This window comes from Balaenoptera physalus, assembly GCF_965194825.1.
Source record: "Balaenoptera physalus genome assembly, chromosome: 1".
Classification (NCBI taxonomy): domain Eukaryota; kingdom Metazoa; phylum Chordata; class Mammalia; order Artiodactyla; family Balaenopteridae; genus Balaenoptera; species Balaenoptera physalus.
The window spans coordinates 150,789,711-150,813,197 of record NC_138882.1 but is presented as its reverse complement, the minus strand read 5'-3'; the positions used below and the strand labels follow the sequence as shown (position 1 = coordinate 150,813,197).

Here is a 23,487-nt window from a genome sequence, read left to right as displayed (position 1 = left end):
TCCCTTTTAGAATTACAACTTTAATTTCTGCCTTCCTTGTCGGACTATAAGCTCCCCAATGGAGCTTCCCAGAACCGTACCCACCTTGTTCATTGTTCTTCCCTCAGTGCCTAAGAGCCTGGCTCCTAACAGGCCCTCCAGGAGTATTTGTGAGTAGAATCAATAGGACGCACTAACTGAGGGAGAGGAAAGGGCGGAGGAAGATGAATAGATTCAGAGGCCCTGAGAAAGTCTTGCTCAAGTCACAGGAGAGGCTGAACGAAATCACAGTTCCTGCTCGGGACCTCTGCCTCCCAGGGAAGGGCCTCCCCACTGATTACGCTATGCTGAAAAGAGGCTTTGCAACAGACCAGCATTTCCTGAAGTAGTCCATGGAATGCTGGTCTCAAAGTGTTCTCTAATTAAGTAAGCTTGGGAAACTCTGGGTTAAACAAAATGAAAAACGTTTCTTCACCACTGGACATTTCAGAGCCTTTAATATGCTCGTGTGCACGTGATTCCTGGTGAAGGTCACATGCAGTATTCCCCACATCTATTTGACCATGGAATTCTGTCTGTGAAACTTGGTTTGAAACCTTTGGCACCATCCCCCAACTGCTTGCCGTAATTATTTATTGAACATGGCACAGCAAGGAGATTTGTTGCAACTTTTTGGGCAGTGCAGGAAAACCCTGTTTCACAAATGAAAATGACTCCAAGCTCCAAGATATAAATGGGATAAAAACAAAACTGTTCTGGTTGGAAGGGGGCCTGGAGATCCCACCTGGAAATTCCTTCACTGCTGTCGTGCCAGGAACTGTAGTGTCCTGCAGAGCCCAGTTTAAAAGTCACTGGTACAGAACTCTGAGGACAGGGCTGACATTAGAGACCTGGCTTCTGACCCTGGCCTTGCCATGAACTGTTTTACCTTGGGCAGGTCACATGGCCTCGCTGGGCCTTGGTTTCCCCATTGATACGATGAGTCTGGTAGATGGGATGCTTTTTGGAGTCCTGAGCTTTAACCTCTGATATGATGAGAGCTGTGATTCTATGACTGCAAAATTCCAACTCTACGATTCTATGGTTCTTTGATTCTGAGATTCCATGGCTTAATATGGCTCTGGGACTGCCTGTAGCCAGCCTGAGCTGGTGCAGCACACTGGAGCCCAGGCTACAGAAAGCAGAATTCATTAACTGCGGTGTGCTGCCCAGGATTGCTAGGTTCCCTGCGGAGGGCATATGCCCCATGAAGGATGGAGGGGGAGGGGTGGGGGGCTCAGAAGCAGCAGCAGCTCAGTGGGCAGAGCAAGGAGAAGGACCCAGGTCTCCGGACTCCTGCTCTATCTTTAGATCTCCATAGCAACCATCACCAGGGCGCTGCAGCTGAAGGCATGGCTGAGCTGGCTGCCTGCAGGAGGGAGGGGCATTTGCTTTCACGACTCTTTTGCTGGGGAAAAGACTCTGGGCTGGGCTCTTGAGCCAGGAAAAGGAGACTGAGAGTGAAGCCTTTTGCAGCACCAAAGGCCTGGTGCCAAAATAAAGGTAATCTAGGGCCCCACCTTGTTCTAAGACATGGTCAGGTCACAGAACCCACGACCTTCATTGTGTCAGGCTCACGCCACTGGAGGTACATACAGCAAGTGCCTCCTCTAGCCTCCGCTATGGTCATTCCCTAACCAGTGAGCACCTCATCTGAGCCAGCCCTGAGGGCACAAGAGACACACATCTCCAGGGAAAGCAGGCTTTGGCACAGGCATTACAGGGCAGGGCCCAGTGGGAGCCCCTCTCAAACCCTTGAAGCTGAGGAACCAGGAAAGCCCCTCCTAGTCCTTCTCCTGCCAACTCCTACCCAGCCAGGACCTGGCTCCCTCCAGGGAGTCCCCCTGACTCCCGGCCGGATACTCTCCTCCCCAAGGTTCCTACAGCTCCATCTCCCTCCTCCCAGTAGGATGCCTGCTTGAGGCAGTCAGGAACCGCGTGGGGTGGATGAGAAACGGAGGTGTGCAGAGGTGAAGACATGTGTCCCAGGTCACTTGGAGAGTCAGCAGCGGTCTTCCATTCATGTCTTTGGATTCCAGTCTGTGTCCCTTCCTGCGTCCCAGTGTCAGGCCCCTGGCCTGGGCTTTAGAAGGGAGGCCAGGCCTAGAAGAGGAAGTAGGAGTCCTCGGCCAGGCCTGCGCTCAGCAAGTACCCGGCCACGTCCTTGGTAAACTCAGTTGAGCCACAGACCAATGCAAATGGCTTTCTCCGACAGGAGCCGACCAGCTCTTCAATCAGGTCCTGGCCCAGGCGGCCAAAGTGGGTCTTGTCCCGGTAACTCCAGGGAAGCTGCTCTAGGGAGTTCTCCTGGGAGGATGAGAAACAGTGGGGGTGACTACTGGGGGTCCTCAGAGTTCACATGGTCAGCTCCTCTCTGGCAAAGAAGGAAGCTGAGGCAGAGGGGGTGGGAAGCCAACCTTCACGCAACCCCACCACGGGCCAGGCACCTCCTCACCCTGGGACTCAAATCACCCTCACAGAAGCCTGTGGGTAGGTAGTTATCCTCTACAACAGCTGATGCACAGGGAGGAGGGACGCCTCTCGGGGCACACGATGACGCAGGGGCAGCAGCAGGACCAGAACCTGGGGCCACTGCACCTGTCACTCTGGGGGGAATGTTTTCTCACCATGACTGTGGGTCTCCTAGCATCTTTCCAAGGTTATCCATCACCATCACCCTCGGAGCATAACTTTTGTTCATTTAAGATTTCAATTAGCTTGTTGAGTTAACAAATGTTTACTGAGTGGACTGTGTGCCTGGCCCGGTGCTAGGCAATGGGGATACGGCAGCTGCCCTAAACAGACAGGGTTCCTGGCCCCATCTTGCTGTGTGTCAGAGATCCCGGACTGCAGTGCCCTAACCAAGAGAAGGGTTTATTTCTCTCACATGAAAAGGCTAGAGGTAGTATTCTCGGGGTGTGCAATGCCCCAGGCTCCTTCTCTTTCTGCCCCTCTAGACTTAGCTTGTGGTTTTCATTCCCAGGATCACAAAAGAAAATCTCCACTACTTAGAAGAATATCTTTTAAGTAAACATTTTATTGGAGTATAACATATGTATAAAAATCGTAGTTTATATAGTTTGGAGAATTTTAACAAAGAGAAGAAACCACGTAACCAGCGTCCAAAACAAAACAAAACTCCCAACAGAACAGGACAATCACCTCTGCAGACCCTATTGAGATGAACTTCTGGTTCCTGGGGCCAAGCAGCGAGATAGGATGGAGAGAGAGGGGTTGGGGCTGGAATCCAAGCTTTGCCACCATTTTCTGGTGAGGAGCCGTGACCTCTCTGAGCTACTGAGATGAGCGCAGCGGATGGGAAAGCGCAGAGAGAGGCTCCATGAATGCCGGCCTCGAATCTCAGGCGCACTCACAGAGCTCATCAGACCCCGAGGGCCTCTGAGGACAGTGCTGTGCTGCTGACAGGGGACACTCTCTGATGATCTGCATCTTCTTGCGTGCCCTTCGTGCTCTGACCTGCCCGATGGGCCCTCGAGGCAGGAACGAGTAGGGCCCATTGGCCTTGCCCCTCCTTCCCAATGCCCGATCCCCCCAGGCCAGTTAGGTTCAGTGCAGCTGACCTTGACTGTGCACCCAGAGATGCACAGGGTCTGGTTGCTGCTCAAGTGGGGAGGGGACCCATAAACAATGATGATGCAGTGGGGTGGGGTGGGTGCTAGGAAGCAGAGCCTGGGCCGTGACAGCAGAAACATCTACACCAGCCTGGAGGCTCAGGGAAAGTTCCCAGGATGGAATTACACCTTAGCAGAGAGATGTGAGGGATGAGTGGGTGTTAGGTGAAGAAGTGGGAAAAAGTGTGCCTGGCAGGGGGAACCGTACGAGCAAAGACCCAGGAGCCAGAAAAGCACAGAGCGCTTGCGACCACAGGCAGACCAGTGACACCAGAACGCAGCATGCAGCGGGAGTGGACCAGAAGGCGAGGCCATGGAGGGCTGGCACAGCCATGTGGGCTGGCACATAGCCTTGAGAGCGGTGGGGAGCTAGGGAAGGACAGGAAGCAGGGCAGTGATGTGGTCAGAGCTGCCCTTCCGGCTGCAGGATGAAGGACAAATCGTCAAGGAGTGGCTGGAGCAGGGAGACCCTTGATGATGCTGTCGCTATGGCCCAGGCAGCACCCAGAGTGGAGGGAGCACGGCCAGGCAGGAGGCACCTCTCACTCCATCATCCCTCACCTTCCCCGGCTACTGCCAGCCAGCCCACTCGCCTGCCCAACCCCAGGGCACTGGCCTCATCAAAGCCCCGGCCCAGGGTAGAAGGTCCCCTATTGCTGGTGAACTTTAACTCTGCCCTCAAGCCCGGGCTCAAATGCCATCTCCTCTGTGAAGCCCTCTCTGCTTGCCTCCAGCACCCTGAACACCCTCCACAGCACCTATCCCTGTGCTGTCTTACACTGACAAGCAATAAGAGCATGGCCTCGCCACCAACTTGCTGTGTTACCTTGGGCAAGGTTCTTAACCTCTCTGTGTCTCAGTTTCCACATCTATTAAAAGGCCATGATGGCAGGATAAGCCTCCTAAGATTGTGGTGGGGATTAAATGAGTTAATACACATAAAGTGCTTAGAACAGTGCTAGGCACAGAGAAAGTGCTCGATGAAGGGGAGCCCTTGTCAGCCATCTCTGTGGCTGTCTCCTCATATACAGATGAGCACCTGGAGGGCAGCAAGAGGTCATCTTCATTTTTATCTATTAAAAAAAAATTTTTTTTGGCCGCCCTGTGTGGCATGTGGGATCTTAGTTCCCTGACCAGGCATTGAACCCCCGTCCCCTGTAGTGGAAGCACAGAATCTTAACCACTGGACGGCCAGGGACGTCCCATTTTCGTTTTTAAATCCCTGGCACCTGGCACGTGGTGGGGGAAAGGAAGGCTGGCCAACAGCCAGGGCATTTCTGCCAGGTGCCTGCCTTCCTGCCACCTTCCCCGACCAGCTCTTGGGCAGGGCTGAGCGTGCTCCCGGCAGGAGTGGCCCTTCCCTTGCCCCTCTCCCCTCGGCTGTACCTTAGCCCTCTGCTTCATCCCTGACCTTGGGCACTGCTGTCACTGCTAATGTTCACCAAGCACGACCCCCTCGGTGTTCATGCCACTGAGCATTCTGTCCCATACAGGCCTGTGGACTCTGGCCCCTGGGGACCTCAGGGCCTCTGGTTTCCTGACACCCTCCCCCACCCAGCCACAATGTCGAGGATCATGTAAGTCTTTAGGGACACTCTAAAGTTGTCTCAAGAGGAAACTGATGACAAGGGTGCTTCAAAGTACAGGGCAATGAGGCTGACCCTGACCAAGAGAATGGAGGGGAGGCACCAGCAGGGAACCTCAACCCAGGGCGTGCAGGAAAGAGAAATAAAGCTACAGACTAGGCGAAGGCCCGTGAACAAAGATAGCTGAGGGCCTGGCTTGAGGTAAGGGGCAAGACAGACCTCCATGCTGCGGCCCTGTGGGGAGGGCCCAGAGGGGTGGCTTGAATGAATGGAGGGGATGGGGAACCAGAGGGAAGAGGGCTCAGGAGGCAAAGCCGCTTCCAGCTAGAGTGGCTGTAACTTGGAGGATTTGAAAGCAGCTTTGTTCCCAGGCAGGAACAAAGTGATGTGGAAAAGACCCTAACAAATGCAGTGAACTGGATCCGGTTTACTCCACCAGCCATTGCCGGGGTGAGTGCCTACTCCGTGCCTGGTGCTGTGTAAAGCACTGAGAGTGTGGTGATCCAGACACGTGGTCCCTGCCTCAAGGAGCTATCACAGCCAGAGGACGTCTGTGCCTGGCCCACTGATTCTGCAACAGGCCCCCTGCCCATACAACAGAGGATGCCAGAGGGTGGATGGCAGGCAGCAAAGCATGGTGGGTGAGAGCTGGCGCTCTAGAAGCAGACAGTCTCGGGTTCATATCCTGGCTTCACCCTGTCTGGCAGCAAGACACCAGCTGGTGCCTTCACCTCTGAGCGTCAGCTTCCTCATCTGCATAATGAACACGGCAACACCTGCCTTCCTTGCCAGGCACACACTGGGGGTTCCACCAGTGGCAGGGATGACTATTATGGCACGGGGCAGAGAGCCCACAGCATGTCCTCAAGATGGGTGCAGGGGACAGCAGAGTCTCAATCAGGGAAGGAAATCATCCCCCTGGGCTCACCTGGCTGAGTACAAAGAAGGTGCGGACATTCCAGAAACGAGCCTGCTCCCGGAGGAAGGTTTTCAGGTAGATGCCCTCAAAGGTCTTGAAGCAGCCGACCAGGGTGATGAAGGTCTCATCCTCTGCGTTGTCTGTGATGCTCTGCAGGATGGGCACCATGGGGGCCAGGCCGGTGCCAGCAGCCAGCATGAGGAGCTCACCGTACTAGGGAACAGGAGGGTACATGACAGGGGTGGGCTGGGAAGGGGTCTGACCCCACCCATCCACTATGGGGGCTTTTCTTGGGCTTGCTTGAACTGGATGGCACTGCCCTTCCTGGGTGTCCCACCCATCTGAGTTCGCCTCTCTACCTCCTCCAGAAAACCATCCTTGCCTGTGAAAGGCCACAGCTTATGAGGTCTATGGAACAGAAATCATGGAATCTGGAGGCTGAAAGGGAACATGATGGTGCAGTCATCCTGTAAGTGGCTTGGCTGCCTTCTAAAGCATCCCCACGGGACTCTGCTTACATACTTCTGCTGATAGGTAGTCCACTACCTCCCAAGGAAGTCTGCTCCATTACAGACTGACTCCCCTTGCCAGGGAAGGCTTCCCACCTCATACTGAGCTGACACCTGTTCCCACCAAAGCTTTGCCCTCCCACCCCCATCCCAGCCCTGCCCTCCGGGCTGCTTCCTCTGCCCCAGGGCAACCCTGCAGAGATCTGGGGGCCCTGGCTTGGACCCTGAGCCTGCTCGTCTCTAGACTAAATGAGATACTATACTTCAGTGCCTGGCACAGAGAGCCAGGCAATCAAAGTGAGCTCCTAAGAGGCACTTGTTCCATCAGCTCCCCATCACCAAACCTATTTCCTGGCTCTAGGCCTCCTTAAGATCAGTGCCTAGAAGGTTAGTGCCTGACCCACACAGTGAGGTATTCACCGACATCTTTCTAGAGATTAGGCCTCTGTGTGCAGTCTGAGTGTTCACCAGCTTTAGTGACAGCCGCTGCACACCACACTACTGCATGGAATGCTTCCTGGAGTACCAGAAGTCATGTAGATCTGGGGGTAAACCCCCAGTCATGTGATCTGGGCAAGTTCTTTCACCTCTCTGAGCCTTGGTTTCTTCACTGGTAAAAAAATAACAGCACCTCCCCAGAATAGCACCTATCTCAGAACTGTCATGAGGATTAAAGAGATGACATAAAGTACCTGGTATGGGACTTCCCTGGTGGCGCAGTGGTTAAGAATCCGCCTGCCAGTGCAGGGGACACAGGTTCGATCCCTGGTCCAGGAGGATCCCACATGTCACGGAGCAACTAAGCCCGTGCGCCACAACTACTGAGCCTGTGCTCTACAGCCCACGAGCCACAACTACTGAGCCCGTATGCCGCAACTACTGAAGCCTGCGCACCCAGAGCCCATGCTCCGCAACAAGAGAAGCCACCGCACCGCAACGAAGAGTAGCCCCCGCTCACCACAACTAGAGAGAAAGCCCACGTGCAGCAACGAAGACCCAACGCAGCCAAAAAAAATGAATAAAATAAAATAAATTCTAAAATAAAATTTAAAAAATAATCAAGTGCCTGGTATGGAGCCTGGGGCTTAATACAATTAGATTCCATCCCTCACTGAGCCCTACTGCTAGCCCATCATCCTGTCCTGTGTTCATGGTCTCCCAGCCTCCCAGTCACGGAGCGTGCCGTGCTCCCCCTTTCTCCCATCACTGCTCAGGCTCTCATCTGGGGAGCCTTCCCTGAGCCAGGGGCAGGTGAGGGGCCCTTCTTGTGTTCCCACAGCCCTCTGTGCATCCCTCCTCACACTTGTCACACTGTGTTGTTGTCATCTATTTGTGCGCCTCTCTCCCCATCAGACTGTGAGCTTCTGGAGGACAGGACTCATCTGACCCATCTCTGGGCCCCCAGGGTCCAGCACTGGCCTGGCCCTGGGTGAATACCTATGAAAGTCTGTGGAACGAATGCAAGACAGATTCTAATGTGTCAGTCTCAGGGCTGACGTGATCCATCTGCATTGAAGATGGCTGCAGAGTGGCAAGACTGGGCTGCATCCCAGCATCCTCACAGGCGCAGAGCCGAGCCTCAGCCACAGTTTCAGCGGCCAAGTGTTCACGTGTGACACACCATGTCTCTTCCCTCATGGCCGGGCCCTACACCCTCCCAGACAGGAAGTGCAGGGCTTTCCAGTGGGGTCTGTGGATGCCAAGGTAGTAAGACTGGTATGTCCAGGAAGATGGCCTGCAGGTATTCTTTATTTCTTCTTTTAGCTTCTTTATTTATTTTTGAAAATGTTTTTGGCTGTACCAGGCAGCATGCGGAACTTCCCCGACCAGGGATCGAACCCGTGCCCCCTGCAGTGGAAGTGCAGAGTCTTAACCACTGGACCACCAGGGAAGTCTCTTTTAGCTTCTTTATATCTGCTGAATTTTTTTTTGGTAATGAACAGGTGCTGCATTTGTAGTAAGGAAAATACCAATAAAAGCTATTTTTAAATCAAACAAAAAGAATGGACCCACAGACACAGAAAACAAACTTATGGTTACCAAAGGCGAAGGGAGAGGAGGGATAAATTAGGAGTTTGGGATTAACATATATACACTACCGTATATAAAATAGGTAACCAACAAGGACCTGCTGTATAGCACAGGGAACTATACTCAATACTTTGTAATAACCTATAAAGGAAAAGAATCTGAAAAAGAATAGATTTATGTGTGTATGTGTATATATATATATACACATACACACACATATATGTATGTATAACTGAGTCACTTTGCTGTACACTTGAAACTAACACAACATTGTAAATCAACTGTACTTCAATTAAAAAAAAGAATGGAGAGGAAAAATGATTTGTTTTTGTTTTGCTTTGTTTTCCTAATTGTAAAGGTAATAGGTACTCATTACGGATAATCTGGAAAACATAATGAAGAAAATAAAAATCACCCATAATTCCACTACCCAGAGCTGCTAACATTTTATTGCTTTTTTTAAAAAAATATTTTTTCTGGGGACTTCCCTGGTGGTCCAGTGGTTAAGACTCTGCACTACCACCGCAGGGGGCCTGGGTTCAATCCCTGGTTGGGGAACTAAGATCCCGCATGCCATGCGGTGTGGCCAAAAAAAAAAAAAAGAAAGAAAGAAAGGGAAAGGAAGAAAAAAAGAAAGAAAAGGAATCCTTTAAATATATATATTTTCTGTGCAATTTAACTTAGTTTCCTAACGTTGTATATTCAGTTTACCTAGTGTTTGTCACTTGATCTTACAGCTTAAGCATTAACATCATTTATAATCATAATTTTAAAATCCAAGATAGTAGTCTATCACGTATCTGTAACCCAGTGTACTTAACTGTTCTGCTGTTGGATGTTCAGTTGTCTCCAATTTCTTGCTATTATAAATAAAGCCGCAATGAACATGTGCAAGAGGTAGCATTTTGGATTCTTTCCATAGGACGGACTTCAGAAGTGGAAGCACTGGGTCAAGGGTGTGAAGATTCCTAAGACTCCCAGTGCATATTGTCAAACTGCTTTCCAGATACGCACCAACTGATGAGAAATTACTGATTCTTCCTGGGAATGTCAGGGGAGGATGTGAACATGCCATGAAGATGAGGGGAAGAGCCTTGGGGTTGGGAAGCAGGGGGCTCCCAAGCAGTGAGCCACAGGGCGTATTTAGGGAGTGGTCTCATAGTCTTGTAAATGGAATGTGAAACTGGAAAGATATCTGAGAGTCAGATGGCATAAGGGCCCTAAATACCTAGCTCATAGTCTGAATTTTTCCAAGCAATGGGCAGGCAAGGATGGTTCTGGAACATGGGCAGGCAGTTTTGTTTCTTAGTGCCTATTCCCATCTCCTCCCATGTCCAACCCCAAGGATACTCTCGGGATCAGGTTTGGGCTCAAGAAGAATGGCACAGTGAGATTCTATGGCCTGAAACATGAGAACCACATTCCTGGAAGCTAAGCTGGGAGGGGTCGCCTGAGGACTCAGTGCGGGCACTGACCTGGTTTGGTTTATAGAAGAAGCCTCCGAAAGGTCCTCGCCAGAAAGCCGTGTCTCCTGCTTTCCAGGACTCCACATACTGGGACATCAGCCCTGTCTGGTAGCACTGGGAGGAAACGAAGGGAGACCTCATTAAGACAGGCACATGTTGCCAATACAAACCACGTCAGCCTCGAAAGTGGAGCCCTTCCTGCACTCTCAGTGCTTTACACGTGTTGTCTCATTTAATCCTAATTACCCATGAAGTTGGTACTGTCGTTCCCCGTTTTCAGATGAGGCCAAGAAGCTTACACAGAAGGTAAATGGTAAGACTGGGATGAGAATCCGTAAGACCTACGGCCTTAACTACAGAGGTCTCAAACCAAATAACTACAAGGGCCATGCGGGTAACATAACTGAGTGAAGAACTGGGTATGAGATGACTGATGGCAACTAACAGTCTCAGCGTCAGGGAGACAAGAGTGAGTGGTGGGGACTACAGTAAATTGGTGAGTGAATACGCTTTCTAAAGGAGGAAACCACTCTGCAAATTCCAGTACACAGTCCACGGGGCCAGCGACGCCGGATCTTCTGACTCTCTAAGAGGGGCAGGAAATCCATATTTTTGTGAAAATTTTCCCATTTTTGAAATGTTGGCAATTAATTCAAAATTTTAAAACACTGTGCAGGCCAAGACCAAATATATTTACGGGCTAGAGTCCGCCTCATTTGCAATCTCTGCATATCCCTGCACTGTCTTCTGGCTGGATGAAAAAAGTGAAGATTGTGGAGGGGATTCCTCCATGGGGGAAGTACACACTGCCCTGACTCTGTGTCAGGCACCATGCTGGGGCTGCAGGGGAGACAGCTGGACCTTAAGCTCCATGGAGGCAGCCAGTGCCTGAATCATGGAAAGGACTGAATGAATGAATGAATGAACCCAGATTCAGGCCCTCCCTTTAAGGAGCTCACAATCTAAGAGGGACCTAAGTCTCAGACATATACAAGGTAGAGACTACCTAACCCCCCGTGAGAAGGATGAAGTGCTAGGAGAGCCCCGAGGAGGTGCAGTCACTTCCAGTGGAGTGGGATCGAGGACAGCTTCCTGGAGGGGGAAGCTAAGCTGGACCTTGAAGACTGGGTAGACTCAAACTCACTGGGGATGCGGGAAGGGCAGAGAGAATTCTGGGCATCAGGTGTGGTATGGTCAGGGGTAAGACAGCCCAGGAAGGGTGTCTGGAGAAATTATAACCAGGGTTGAAGGAGAGACTGGGCTTTGGTCACCAGACATGCTTTTTAGCACCCACAGCTACTTCTGGTACCATCCCTGCCTTCCTTAGGCACCACATGCATAAAGCAAGGGAAGTCTTCTGCTGACCTGAAGAGGTCTTGGGAGGAGGCTAAGTTTTTCTCCTAACTTGCTGGAGGCTGTATTTCAGCGCACACCTTGTTTTGTGGCCCCAGTATCGGGGAGGCACAGCCCCAGGGGTGGCCTTAGTGGCCCTATGGCACAGACAGCACTCAAGGAGAAAGGAAGGATTTTTCTGTGCCTCTGGTACCCACACGGAGCCTGGCACAGAGTAAATGCTCAATACATACTTGTTAAACAGAACTGACACTGAACTTGTTCTTCCACTTGAGATCATATTACCCCAGGGACCTTGGGACAATGACATCATCTCTCTGGGCTTCAGTTTCTTCATCTGTAAAGTGGGGAGAATATGATCTACTCTGCAGGGTGATTATGAGGTTGAAACCAGGTAATTAAAATAAAGAGCTGGAAGCAGTACCTGGTGCCCAGAAGGTGCCAGAGAAATGGGAGCTCCTCCTTCCCATCTACATGGGAGGGTAAACCTTACAAAACCCTCCTGCCTTCCCAATTTGCAAAGACATTTCCAGCTCTTCCCAGCCAGCGGCTTAGGGATAATTAAGCATCTCTCTAAAGAGAGGCTTTCCGGTAAACGAAGGAGAAAATCAGCCTTACAGCTGGGAGAGATCCAGCTGCCCTGAAGAACTGTCTCCAGGCTTATCCTTTCAATAGAAACACACCCAGACAAGCAGCTTGGGGAAGCAGGCCATTTGGAGAGGATTTGTGGAATCTCCCAGACAAACAGTTGCGTGGAAAAGGGATCCCATCCAAGCTTATGTGTGAGGGAATAAATACTCCAGCTCTGAAGGCAGGCGGGGATGGTTGGGAGCCAGAGACGGTGCTGGGGACCTGGAGTCAGAAGGCCAGGGCTCACCTACCAGCTGTACTTCTTACTACCTGGGGAGCCTCAGGCCCTCCTGGGGCCTCAGTTTGCTTATCAGTGAAATGGGGATAATTCCCGTCCTACAGGGGAGACAAAGGATGTGAAAACTATTCCTAAATATAGGTGTTCCCTAGGATTCCATTTGGGAAATGATCTAGAGCTATGTATTAGGCTGATCCATATGAAACTGCTGTTTCTGTAAGTCAAAAATGTTAGCATGTCAGCAATTTCATGTATTTCAACCTAATTATTTTTGCACATAATTGGACCTTCATGAGGTCTTATACATTTGTTGCCTATTCCTTGGGTCTCTGGGATATTTTGCATCCAGCCCACTTTGTTCATCTCATCTCTGCCAATTTCCCCACCCATCTCGGTTGCCCCTACAAGCAACTCTCCTCCCGCCACTCAGACTGGGTACAGTTCCCAGAAGACCCTGCTCTATTTCACCCCTCCCTGCCTTCGGTTATCCGTCCCCCTGGAATGCCACTGCTAACTTGTATTCCTTCCTCAAGGCCCAACTCAAATGCCCCGACCCCTGCCAACCCGCCTGTGAGATGATTTCAAGTTACTTTGGCCCCCAAGGTCCTCCATGTCCCATCTTTTGCCTACAAAAGTGTTCCAGGACAAATGACTAACAGTTCCCCAAATCATGCCTCCTTCGCCGCTGTACGTGCTGACACAGCACTCAGAGCTTCCTTCCCACTCCTGAGCTTAAACATAGAGCTCAGACACACAGCTTCCTCTGGGAAGCCCAGCTCACCTTCCCTGCAGCCCCAGCTGCCCTGAGTTGGGTTGGGGCCTCCTGTCACAGCATCTACCACCTTGTACTGCCCCAGTCTGGCCCCTGTCTGAGGGTGGGCGCCGTGTCTGACTCTCCCTGGACACCCGTGCCCAGCACACAGTAGGTGCACATGACTTGGTTCCCCTTTCCCCGGCTCAGTGCTTACGCTCCATCAGTAGGGAAGAAGGTGAGGAGGAACAGCTTTACTTTTCTCAGTCCAAGCCTGTTTTTCATAAAATCTATCAGGAACATGCCCTCTGTTGGTGGACCAGTAGCCTCCTTTCCCCAGGAAAGGAGGAGATGAGAAAAGGCCTCTTTCATTGTCCTTGCTCTTCCCTCAAGCCAGCCTCCTCCCATGTGAGCGCTGGCTTTTCCCACGTCAGAGGGAAGTGCCCCACCCTGACCAAGCTGGCAAATGGAGGTCCAGTCCACAGCCTCTTAGAGCATCCGTGTGAGTTGGCTCACCTTGATTAAAACTTCAAAGTATCCTTTTGCGTTGGCAGGGCTGATGGGCGTATAGGCTCTCTGAATTTCTAAGCCATCTACTATCCCTCTGGGAAAGAGAAGCACTCAGTCAGGCAGTCAGCCAGTCATTCAACAAACCCTTAGAGTACCGAATCTGTGCCAGGCTGGTGAAAGTGAAGGTGGGGGCCCAGTCATCCCCAGTGGTCCTCACTGAGGGGCAGGCAAGATGGAGCAGAAGAAAATAGCACTGGGCTCCCCCCACTGCCACGTGCTGGCTGTGAGACCCTGGGCAGGTCATTTAAATCCTCAGCTGCCCCTTCTGTAAAATGGGGACAACTGTCTATGCCCCTGCTGTGTGGCTCCACAGGGGTCACAGATGAAAAAGTGCTTCAAGAAGTACAATGATGGGCTTCCCTGGTGGCGCAGTGGTTAAGAATCCACCTGCTAATGCAGGGGACACGGGTTCAAGCTCTGGTCCGGGAAGATCCCGCATGCCACGGAGCAACTAAGCCAGTGCGCCACAGCTACGGAGCCTGGGCTGTAGAGCCCACGAGCCACAACTACTGAAGCCCACGCGCCACAACTACTGAAGCCCACGCGCCTAGAGCCCATGCTCCACAACAAGAGAAGCCACTGCAATGAGAAGCCTGCGCACTGCAACAAAGAGTAGCCCCTGCTCACTGCAACTAGAGAAAGCCCGCGTGCAGCAACGGATACCCAATGCAGCCAAAATAAATTAAAAAAATAAAAAAATAAAAAAAGTACACTGATGATGTGAGCTATTTTAGGACATCACTGGGATTTTTCCTGACCTCTCCTAGACCACAGAATGATCAAGATAAAAATAACTATATTGGGCTTCCCTGGTGGTGCGGTGGTTGAGAATCTGCCTGCCAATGCAGGGGACACGGGTTCGAGCCCTGGTCTGGGAAGATCCCACATGCCGCGGAGCGACTAGGCCTGTGAGCCACAATTGCTGAGCCTGCGCGTCTGGAGCCTGTGCCCCGCAACAAGAGAGGCAGTGATAGTGAGAGGCCCGCGCACCGCGATGAAGAGTGGCCCCCACTTGCCACAACTAGAGAAAGCCCTGGCACAGAAACGAAGACCCAACACAGCCAAAAATAAATAAATAAATAAAAACAAAACAAACCAAAAAACAACTATATTTAACAAGCGTTTAACATTTATCAAACACGACCGCATGCCAGGAGCATCAGAAGTGAAAGGATCCTCAAAGGTGCCCTAGTCCAAAGCCTGACGCCATGCATGAGTCCCCTCCAGTGTTATCAACAAGGGGGCCGGGAGCACAGTCATGAGTAATAATAAGAGCAGCCCTGTTGTAGTAAACGCCTATGATGCACCAAGCATATTATATGCAGTATCTCATTTATTTCAAACAGTAACCAAAATGAGGAAACCAAGGCTTCCCTGGAGCACCTAAGCACTCCTCTCTTGAGCCCTACTATGTACAAAATTTTCTTCTTTGAGGTGTGCAAAGATTAAAAAGGCCTGTCCCAATGTATCAAAAGTTGGGCAGAAATATTCAATAAATGCTTACAGAACAAACAAGGAAATAACAAACAGAACATATGGCATGGCTCGGATGCAAAGGGCACTGTGACATTTGCTATGACAGAGGTAAAAGTGACAGGCACTCTCACCTAGGGAACCTCAGAAGGCCTTGAGCTCAGAAGGTCTTAAAGGACAAGCAGGCCACTAATAGGTAACAATGGGCAGGAAGTAAAGTAATTCCAGGCAGAGGGAACAGCCTGGGCAAAAGCCTAGAGGTAGGATAATGTAGGGCAAGCCAGGAACTGGCGAGTGGACCTCGGGGCTGGAACAAGGGGCACGTATGGGGGTGGTTGGGGGTGGGTGGAGAAGAACTTGGTGGGCAAGGAGGCGGGGGCCTTGGGTTAGAGTGTCACTGGGGAGGCACTGTGGAGTACCAGAAGGCGGCTGAATGAGGAGGGATGTGGTCAGCTGCATGTGTTAGGAATGTCACTGGAGGGACAGAGAGGGGCCAGACTAGAGGCAGGTAGTTCTGGGCATCCCTGACTTATGGATGGAGGGTTGCTTGGGGCTGTGACCTGTCCTGTGGCCCCTCTTGTCCACTGGAACAGTGACCTTTAAGGACCATCAGCCAGGCCACAGGCCAGAACAAGCTGGGCACAAACACCAGGGGTCAGTGCGAGGCAAGTGACCAGAGTGTGATGAGTAATAAGCTCTCTCCTGGTTTCCTTCCTCGTCCTCTGGCTATACTTTCCGTCTCCTTTGCTGGCTCTGCCTCCTCTTGCCAAGACCATAAATGCTGGAGTTGCCAGGGTTCGGTCCTACCTCCTTCCCTCTTTCCATGCCCCACATGCTCCCAAATGCCATCCAGGCATAACAATATACCTGGATGATTCCCAGATCCACGTCTGCAGCTCAGATTTCTCTGCTGAGCTTCAGACCCAGAGAGTCAACTGCCTGGCAGTCACCTCCATCTGGAGGTCCCAAAGGGTCTTGTCCCTGTGTAGGTGGAGGTGGGGATCAAGGTGGGAGGAGAGTACAAATGTAAGCTGGAAGGAAGAAGGAAGTTCAGAGGAGGTGAAGGGTGTAACTCAGGAGGCGGGCTGTTTGGGTTTGAATCCTTATTAGCTGTGTGATACTGGGCAACTCCCTTATTTTCAACAACAGTGTCTTCTCTATCAACTGGTGCTAATCATATGAGGTTAATACCACAAGCTCTGGAGCCACACTGCTTGCTTTCAAATCCTGGCTCCAACATTTCCTAACTGTGTGATCTTGGGGAAGTTACTAAACCTCTCTGACTTCAGTTTCCTCTCGGGCATGATAATGGTGTCTACCACACAGGATTTTGTGAGGAATGAATGAGCTTATACATATGAGCACACAGAACTGTGCCTTGGATACTAAGTGCTAAAAAAGTGTTTGCTGTTACTGTTATTATTATTTATTATGAAAATGCATTATCTAGTTCAATTCCAAGAGCTCTCTGAGTCATGTATTACTACGTTTATTTTGAAGATGACAAATGGAGGTTTAAGGAAGGTTAAGCAAGTTGCCCTAGACCACACAGCTAGCAAATGGCAGAGCAGGGCTGCAAAGCCTGGGTCCTCCCACTACCTGAGTGTACCGTAGGATGAGGTGCTGGCCAGGTCGCAAGCCGAGCTGGCTGTTCCCAGGTAATGCAAACCGGACAAGGTAGGTGTCCTTAGTGAGTCTGTCTGTGGCACTGATGAGGAAGGCCAGGAAGGTCTCTGGGCTCAGCTTGGAAGGACAGCTCTGCAACAGGAAAAGATTCAACAGCTAGAAGCTGGGACTCAAGAGACGTGCAAGCATCCATGGGCATCCTCCCCACAAGGAGAGGCTATCAAGGCCAATAAGTTTTCTCTGTAATAGCGTAGTCCCACCTTACTTCCCTTTCAGGCTCTAAGAATGCCAGAACACTTTACACTGGGCTCACCCTGCTCTGAAGCCTTGTATGGCTCCCCTCAGCCCCAGGATAAAGTGCAAGGTCCTTAACTGGACACTCAAGGGCCCTGTGGATGGGCCCCAAGGCTCATTTTATCTCCCAGGCATCAGACACCAGACTTTTCTCTGTACCCCCAAGAATAACTTGCGGCTTCCTACCTGTGAGTCTATTTGCTCAAGCTATGCCCTCTATCCAGAACACTCATCTCCAGTGTATGAAAGACCTACCCATCCTTCAAACCCGCTAAAATCCAGATTTGCACAATTTAGAAATTGATGGGACCTTACGGATGATCTAATCCAATATCCTTATTTTATATGTGGGGAAACTGAGGCCTGAGGGGTAGTGACTTATTTGTACAAGGTCACACCATAAGCAGGGACTCAAATTCATGTCTTCCAAGTCTCAGGCCACTGTCCTTAATATTCCACCCCACCTCTACCTCCTCCGGGAAGTCTTCTCTGAATGCCACGACTCACAGATCTCCCTCTCCTGTAAAATGCCCACACCCAGTTCATTCCTGGGACCTCCCCTCGCCACCTGCCCCATGCCCCACTCACCAGCTCAAGGCCAGGCTTTGAACCTGGGTCAGTCTGCTTCCATTAAGCCCACTCTTTTCTCTCTGCTGTACAGAGTCAGAGGATGCTTCCCCGAGCAGGTACACTGCACAGGGCTGAGGCCAGGTGGACGCTGCCACCTGGCCCTCATGTCTGAGGAGCGGCTCCCCCTCACCTGTGTCTCTTCTCCACTCAGCAGGCTCCTGTCCTTGCTGGCTCGGGCTGCCTCCCAACTTGCTAGGTCTCGCTGGTAGAGGTCGAACACGCAGGGGGAGCAGCCACTGCCGCAGCACTGGGAGGGCAAGGGCTCCACCGGCCGAAGCTGCAGCCAGGCTTCCTCCTCGTCGTCTTCCTCCCCCTTGTCCATTGTCAGTGGGCCTTGGTCAGGCAGGGGGTGCGGGCAACTGCGTGCTCTTCCCAGGGTAGGCCCAGGCCCTGCTCCCTTGCCAGCCTGGGAGAGGGAAGACATGTGGTTACGCTCTGGTCACCTCTATTCCGCTCATTCTCCCTGAGGCCTGCAGGTGCCAAGCTCTGTGTGAGCACTGGGGACAGGGATGAATCAATCCTGGGATCTGCTGCCTGGTGGGGGAGGGAGGGAGACAGGGCACAGCGATCGGAACGGGCAACCACGGTTTCTTGACCTCTTCCTGTGCTCTGAGGAGTGCTGGATTAAGATTACATAGAAAATCTCACTGAATTTTTAAAATATTTTAAATGATGAAGTACAACATTTATGTACAACTTAATACTTATAAAAGTTATAAAAATAAATTATAGATAAATTATAAATAAAAATAAATAAAAGAACCCTTTCGTAACCACCACTCACTCAAGTAAAAAGAACCTTGCTGGCATCCCAGAAGCCACACATTTGTGTTCCTTCCTGATCACACCCCCGCTCCCCATTACCACCACCCTGACTTTTGATATAATCATTCCCTTGCTTTTCCTTAGTTGTGCCACCTTTATTTGCAACCCTATCCACTATTTATCAGCTTTGCTTAGTTTCTACCTTTAAACAGAATCATATGAATGCATTCTTCTGTGTCTGGTTTCTTTTACTCACCACTGTTGGTGAGTCACCTATCAAATTGCTGCATCTCACTGAATCTTATACAACAAGCCCAGTCCTGGAGGTGTCATTTTATGGATGGGAAAACTGGGGTCCGGAGAGGTTTAGTAACTTACCCAGGGTGACAAAGGTCCCCAAATGATGGCACTGGGACTTTAACTCTGCTCTGTCTGGTTTCAGAACATATTGTTCTTCAATCACAGGAAAACAGGAGGAGGAGGAAGTCATGATGGTCCAGGTGAGAGGTAATGAGGACCTGGACCAGGGGAGCTTCAGGGAGGACGAGAGGACAGGGGTCAATTAGAGAAATCCTGAAGCAGTAATTAACAGGACACAGAGACTGATGGCTGTGAGGTGAGCAGGTGAGGGGGATAGAGGGGTTGAAGGGACATCCAGGTGTCTGGCTTGGATCTGTGGGTGGATAGTGGGTCCAAGAGAAGTTGAGTTTTAGGGGAAAGAGGAAGTGGGGGAAATGGTTAAGTTCAGTTTGAGGTACACTGAGTGCCTGTGGGACATCCAAGGGCAAAATCCAGCTGCCAGTTGGATTAAATAGGTCTAGGTACCTGAGTCTGGAGATGGAGCTCTGGGTAACTGACAACAAGGGAGGGATGAGTGGGTAAAGGAAGAGAACAGGCTGCAGCCTCTGAAGGCCTGCTTGGCCTCCTGCTTCCTGCAGCACTCACTGCACTTGGTCCAGCCCTGGTCACTGCAGGTGCTCAATAAATGCTCTTCCAGTGAATGAATCTCTACCCTATAGCATTTCACACTGTTCAGAAATTACATGTTTACGTGGTTTTCTCTTCTTTTGAGACTGTGAACTCCTTGAGGGCAGAGACCTGTTTTTTATTCATTTTATGAACTAGCACAGTGTACATTTAAAAATACGGATGTTGGCTTCCCTGGTGGCGCAGTGGTTGAGAATCTGCCTGCCAATGCAGGGGACATGGGTTTGAGCCCTGGTCTGGGAGGATCCCACATGCCGCGGAGCAACTAGGCCCGTGAGCCACAACTGCTGAGCCTGCGCGTCTGGAGCCTGTGCTCCGCAACAAGAGAGGCTGCGATAATGAGAGGCCCGCGCACCGCGATGAAGAGTGGCCCCCACTTGCCGCAACTAGAGAAAACCCTGGCACAGAAACGAAGACCCAACACAGCCATAAAAAAAAAAAAAAAAGAAAAAAAACAAATCCCCCCCCCCAAAAAATATGGATGTTATATGAAAGGAAGGAAAGAAGGAAAGGAGCTTGGTTTCAGGGCCATTAGGTAAACATTGTCTGAAAGAAAGATCAGGGAGGAAAATTTAAATGGTTATGATTTATTTTGAGATGTTTCTGTGAGGGCACTTTGGGATTTATCAAGGTTCTCTGTCTTTATATGTGGACCTCTACAGTTTATATAGAAATAGACCTGGTCATCTCACCTGTAAGGAAACTATTCATTGAAAATTCCACAGGCAGGGACTTCCCTGGTGGTCCAGCTGTTAAGACTCTGCGCTCCCAATGCAGGGGGCCCGGGTTCGATCCCTGGTCAGGGAACTAGATCCTGCATGCTGCAACTAAAAGATCCCGCATGCCACAACTAAAGATCCCGCATGCCGCAATGAAAATCCCACACGCGGCAATGAAGATCCTGCGTGCGACAACTAAGACCCGGCGCAACCAAATAAATAAATAAATATTTTTAAAAAATCCACAGGCAAATCAAAGTAAAAGAGGGTCTTCTCTCCCTCTTGTCTGAGAACAGAACTTAGGGGAAGTTTGATGTCCCAGAGCATTATTTGATGTAAATATCACTCCTCTAAAAGCTCCAGTCTTGGACTTCCCTGGTGGCACAGTGGTTAAGAAGCCGCCTGCCAATGCAGGGGACACGGGTTCGAGCCCTGGTTGGGGAAGATCCCACATGCCGCAGAGCAACTAAGCCCGTGCGCCACAACTACTGAGTCTGCACTCTAGAGCCCGCGAGCCACAACTACTGAGCCCACGTGCCACAACTACTGAAGCCCACGTGCCTAGAGCCAGTGTTCCACAACGAGAAGCTACCGCAATGAGAAGCCTGCGCACCGCAGCGAAGAATAGCCCCTGCTTGCCGCAGTAAGCCCGCGCACAGCAATGAAGACCCAACACAGCCAAAAATAAACAAATAAATATATTTAAAAATATAAATAAATAAAATTTAAAAAATAAAAGCTCCAGTCTTTGATTTCCTCCTATTCATTCCTGCCTCTTAGACACTTACTGGGCAGGGGCTGCTGAATGAGGTGCTGGGACACAAGAGGTGACTGACACTTATCTCTGTCCTGGAAGAGTCATCCACTAAACAGATAAGAACCGGGATAAGAACAGATGCACTGCCTCACTCAGTCCTCTCCACAGCTGTACATAAGTAGGCCATGCTCTTCCTCATTTCACAATGGAGAAAACTGAGGCCAGGAGGCAGGAGTGGTAAAGTTAGTGCACATACCTGGTCTCTTAAGACTCCAGGCTGCTCTTTCTCTCTGGATTTCATGCTCTAGAGGGCAGAGGAGAGTGTCTTCATCTCCAATTCCCAGTGCCTGGCACTGGGCTGGCACAGAACAGGGACCCAACTTGCCAAATTGCCACTGAATTTTATGGGCACCCTGGAGCCTCCCAAGGGCAGTAGCTTCATTCGTGCATAAAGTGCTAGAATCAACGTGTGGGCCAAGTCTGTGGAAAAGCAGAGGAGCAAACCACCACACCTGCTAGAAGACAGTGAAGTCCCATTTCTTGGTTACCAATCACTTCCCAGGAGCCCTAACCTTTAAGATCTTTCCCACTTTTCCTGCTTTCCACACCCATTTACACTGGAGCTTCCCATGGGCCCAAATGATGTGCTTCCAGTCTCCCCCTACACCATCCATCAGCACACCTCCCACCAGCTCTGATCACACCAGTCCCCTGCTTAGCAACCTTCAATAGCTCCCTGCTGCCTACTAGATACAATCCAATCTCCTTGCGTGGTGCCCAGTGTTCTCCTGATCAGAACTTGTCCAAGTTCTCTTACCACTTACTTTCATTGGTTTTAGAAGGGTAGTTCCTCTGTGTGCAATAAATCTTTCTCTTATAGAGGAAAGGTTTCTCTTTAGAGGAAAGAAAACCTGGTTCTACTGCTGGTTCTATGATTTCAGGAAGGTTTAGCAGGTTGAGAACCCCTTGAGGGCAAGCATGGTGTCTTATTCTTTCTGTATTCTACCACCAAGCACAGGCCTGGCATATGGAAGGCTCAAGTGAGTGGTGAGTACTCAGTTTACATATAAGGTCTGGGAGCCAGGCACAGTGCTAGGTGCTGGGATACAGCAGAGGTTAATAAAATATGGGCTCTACCTTCACAGAGCTTGCAGCCTAGCTTGGTGTCACATCAGTTCAACCGATTTTTCTTGCATGTTATGTACCAGGTTTGTATTAAGAGTGAATGAGATCTGATTCCCTCTTTATGCTGATTTCTTACTCCCAAAAGGTTTTTCAGAGATAAAGTGAGGTAAGTGAAGGAACCCTATTAACTGTAAACTGCTGTACAGTGTGAGGGTTATTCATCCTTCTTTGCCTTAAATTTACTTTCTCCATGTTTTACTAATCCCACTCTCCCTAGTATTTTGGAAATTAGTAGAGAAGCTGGCCACGTCAGTCATGAATTTTAAAGACCAGGTTCACGTCTTCTCTCAGCCTCTACCTTTTCAGTCTAAGAAGCCAGGCCTTGACATGTTGTTGCCTCGGCCTGGATGGCTCTCCTCACCCTCAGGCCTTGCTTCAAGGTCACCTGCCCTCAGAGCCCTCCCTGAACCACCCCCTTCTCATTCTCTAGAAGGTACCCTATTTGCTTATTCATCACATTATTATGTATTCATTCATTAAACATATATTTACTATGTGCCAGGCACTGGTCTAGGAGCAGGCTTCACAGCAGTGAAGAAACAAAAACCCTTGCACTCATGGATCTTATATTCTAGTGAGAGCGTCATTAAATAAGATCAAAATAGAAAACATGTTATGTTAGTGTTAAATACTGAAGACAAAAATAACTGGGGAAAAGGGATATGAAGTGTGGGTGTGTGTTGCAATTGCTATTTATTTACTTTGCTTGCTTTCTGTCTGTATCTCCCACTAAACCGTACGCTCTACACCGCACAACTGTTTTATTCACCAGTGTAAACCCGATGCTCAGCAGTGCCTGACACTCAGTGGGCATTTGATAAATACGTGCTGTGCAAGGAGCAAGGTACACCTCCGCCGCTCTGGCCCTGCTTCTAGGAGGCGAAACGCGACATTCCGAGGAAAGGAACTAACTTTGGGCGCTGGGGAGGAGGCGTGCAGTGCAGCGCGGTCGATGCGGCGCCGGCGTGGTGCCAGGGCCACGCTCAGGCTCCGCGTGAGAAGGGCTGGAGAGGCAAGGAAATTTACGGCGTACCCACCGCGCGCCGGGTGCTGAGCGGATGCGCTAGTTTAGGCATTTCTATAGCTATTTTTACAGCGAGTGACTTTAAGGCTCAGAAGGAAGTGCCCTGTCCAAGCTCCAATTGCTCGTAAGCGATCAAGGTTGTCCCGAGTTCAGGCTTGAAGTCCTGAAGCTCTTCTCCTAGTCCCCTTGCCCATCACAAGCACTCACCTACTCTCCTGCGCTTCCCCGGGGAGGCAGGCAGGGTTCCACTTGTGGGAAATTGCTGACGGCCTGCAGGGTGGGGCAAGACAACGATGCCCTGACGATGATTGGTTAAAGTGGCTG

The 23,487-nt window shown here is 50.6% G+C and overlaps 1 protein-coding gene across 5 annotated transcripts; it reads right to left on the bottom strand.

Moving 5' to 3' along the window:
* CYB5RL (cytochrome b5 reductase like) lies at positions 1–23,446 on the bottom strand. Of its 5 annotated transcripts, none has more exons than XM_082430593.1 (7): positions 23,371–23,445; positions 17,857–18,132; positions 16,786–16,934; positions 13,650–13,737; positions 10,171–10,275; positions 6,165–6,368; positions 1–2,325 (listed from the first exon to the last, which is right to left on the bottom strand). In XM_082430593.1, the coding sequence occupies exons 2-7, from the start codon at positions 18,046–18,048 to the stop codon at positions 2,122–2,124; spliced, it is 942 nt and encodes a 313-aa protein (XP_082286719.1). In that variant the 5' UTR covers positions 18,049–18,132; positions 23,371–23,445; the 3' UTR covers positions 1–2,121. The 5 variants fall into 5 exon arrangements, with proteins under 5 accessions (XP_082286719.1, XP_082286720.1, XP_082286721.1 ...); XM_082430594.1 differs by lacking the exon at positions 23,371–23,445 and adding an exon at positions 18,870–19,622; XM_082430596.1 differs by lacking the exon at positions 1–2,325 and adding an exon at positions 3,036–5,989.
* Positions 23,447–23,487: the final 41 nt, after the last annotated feature.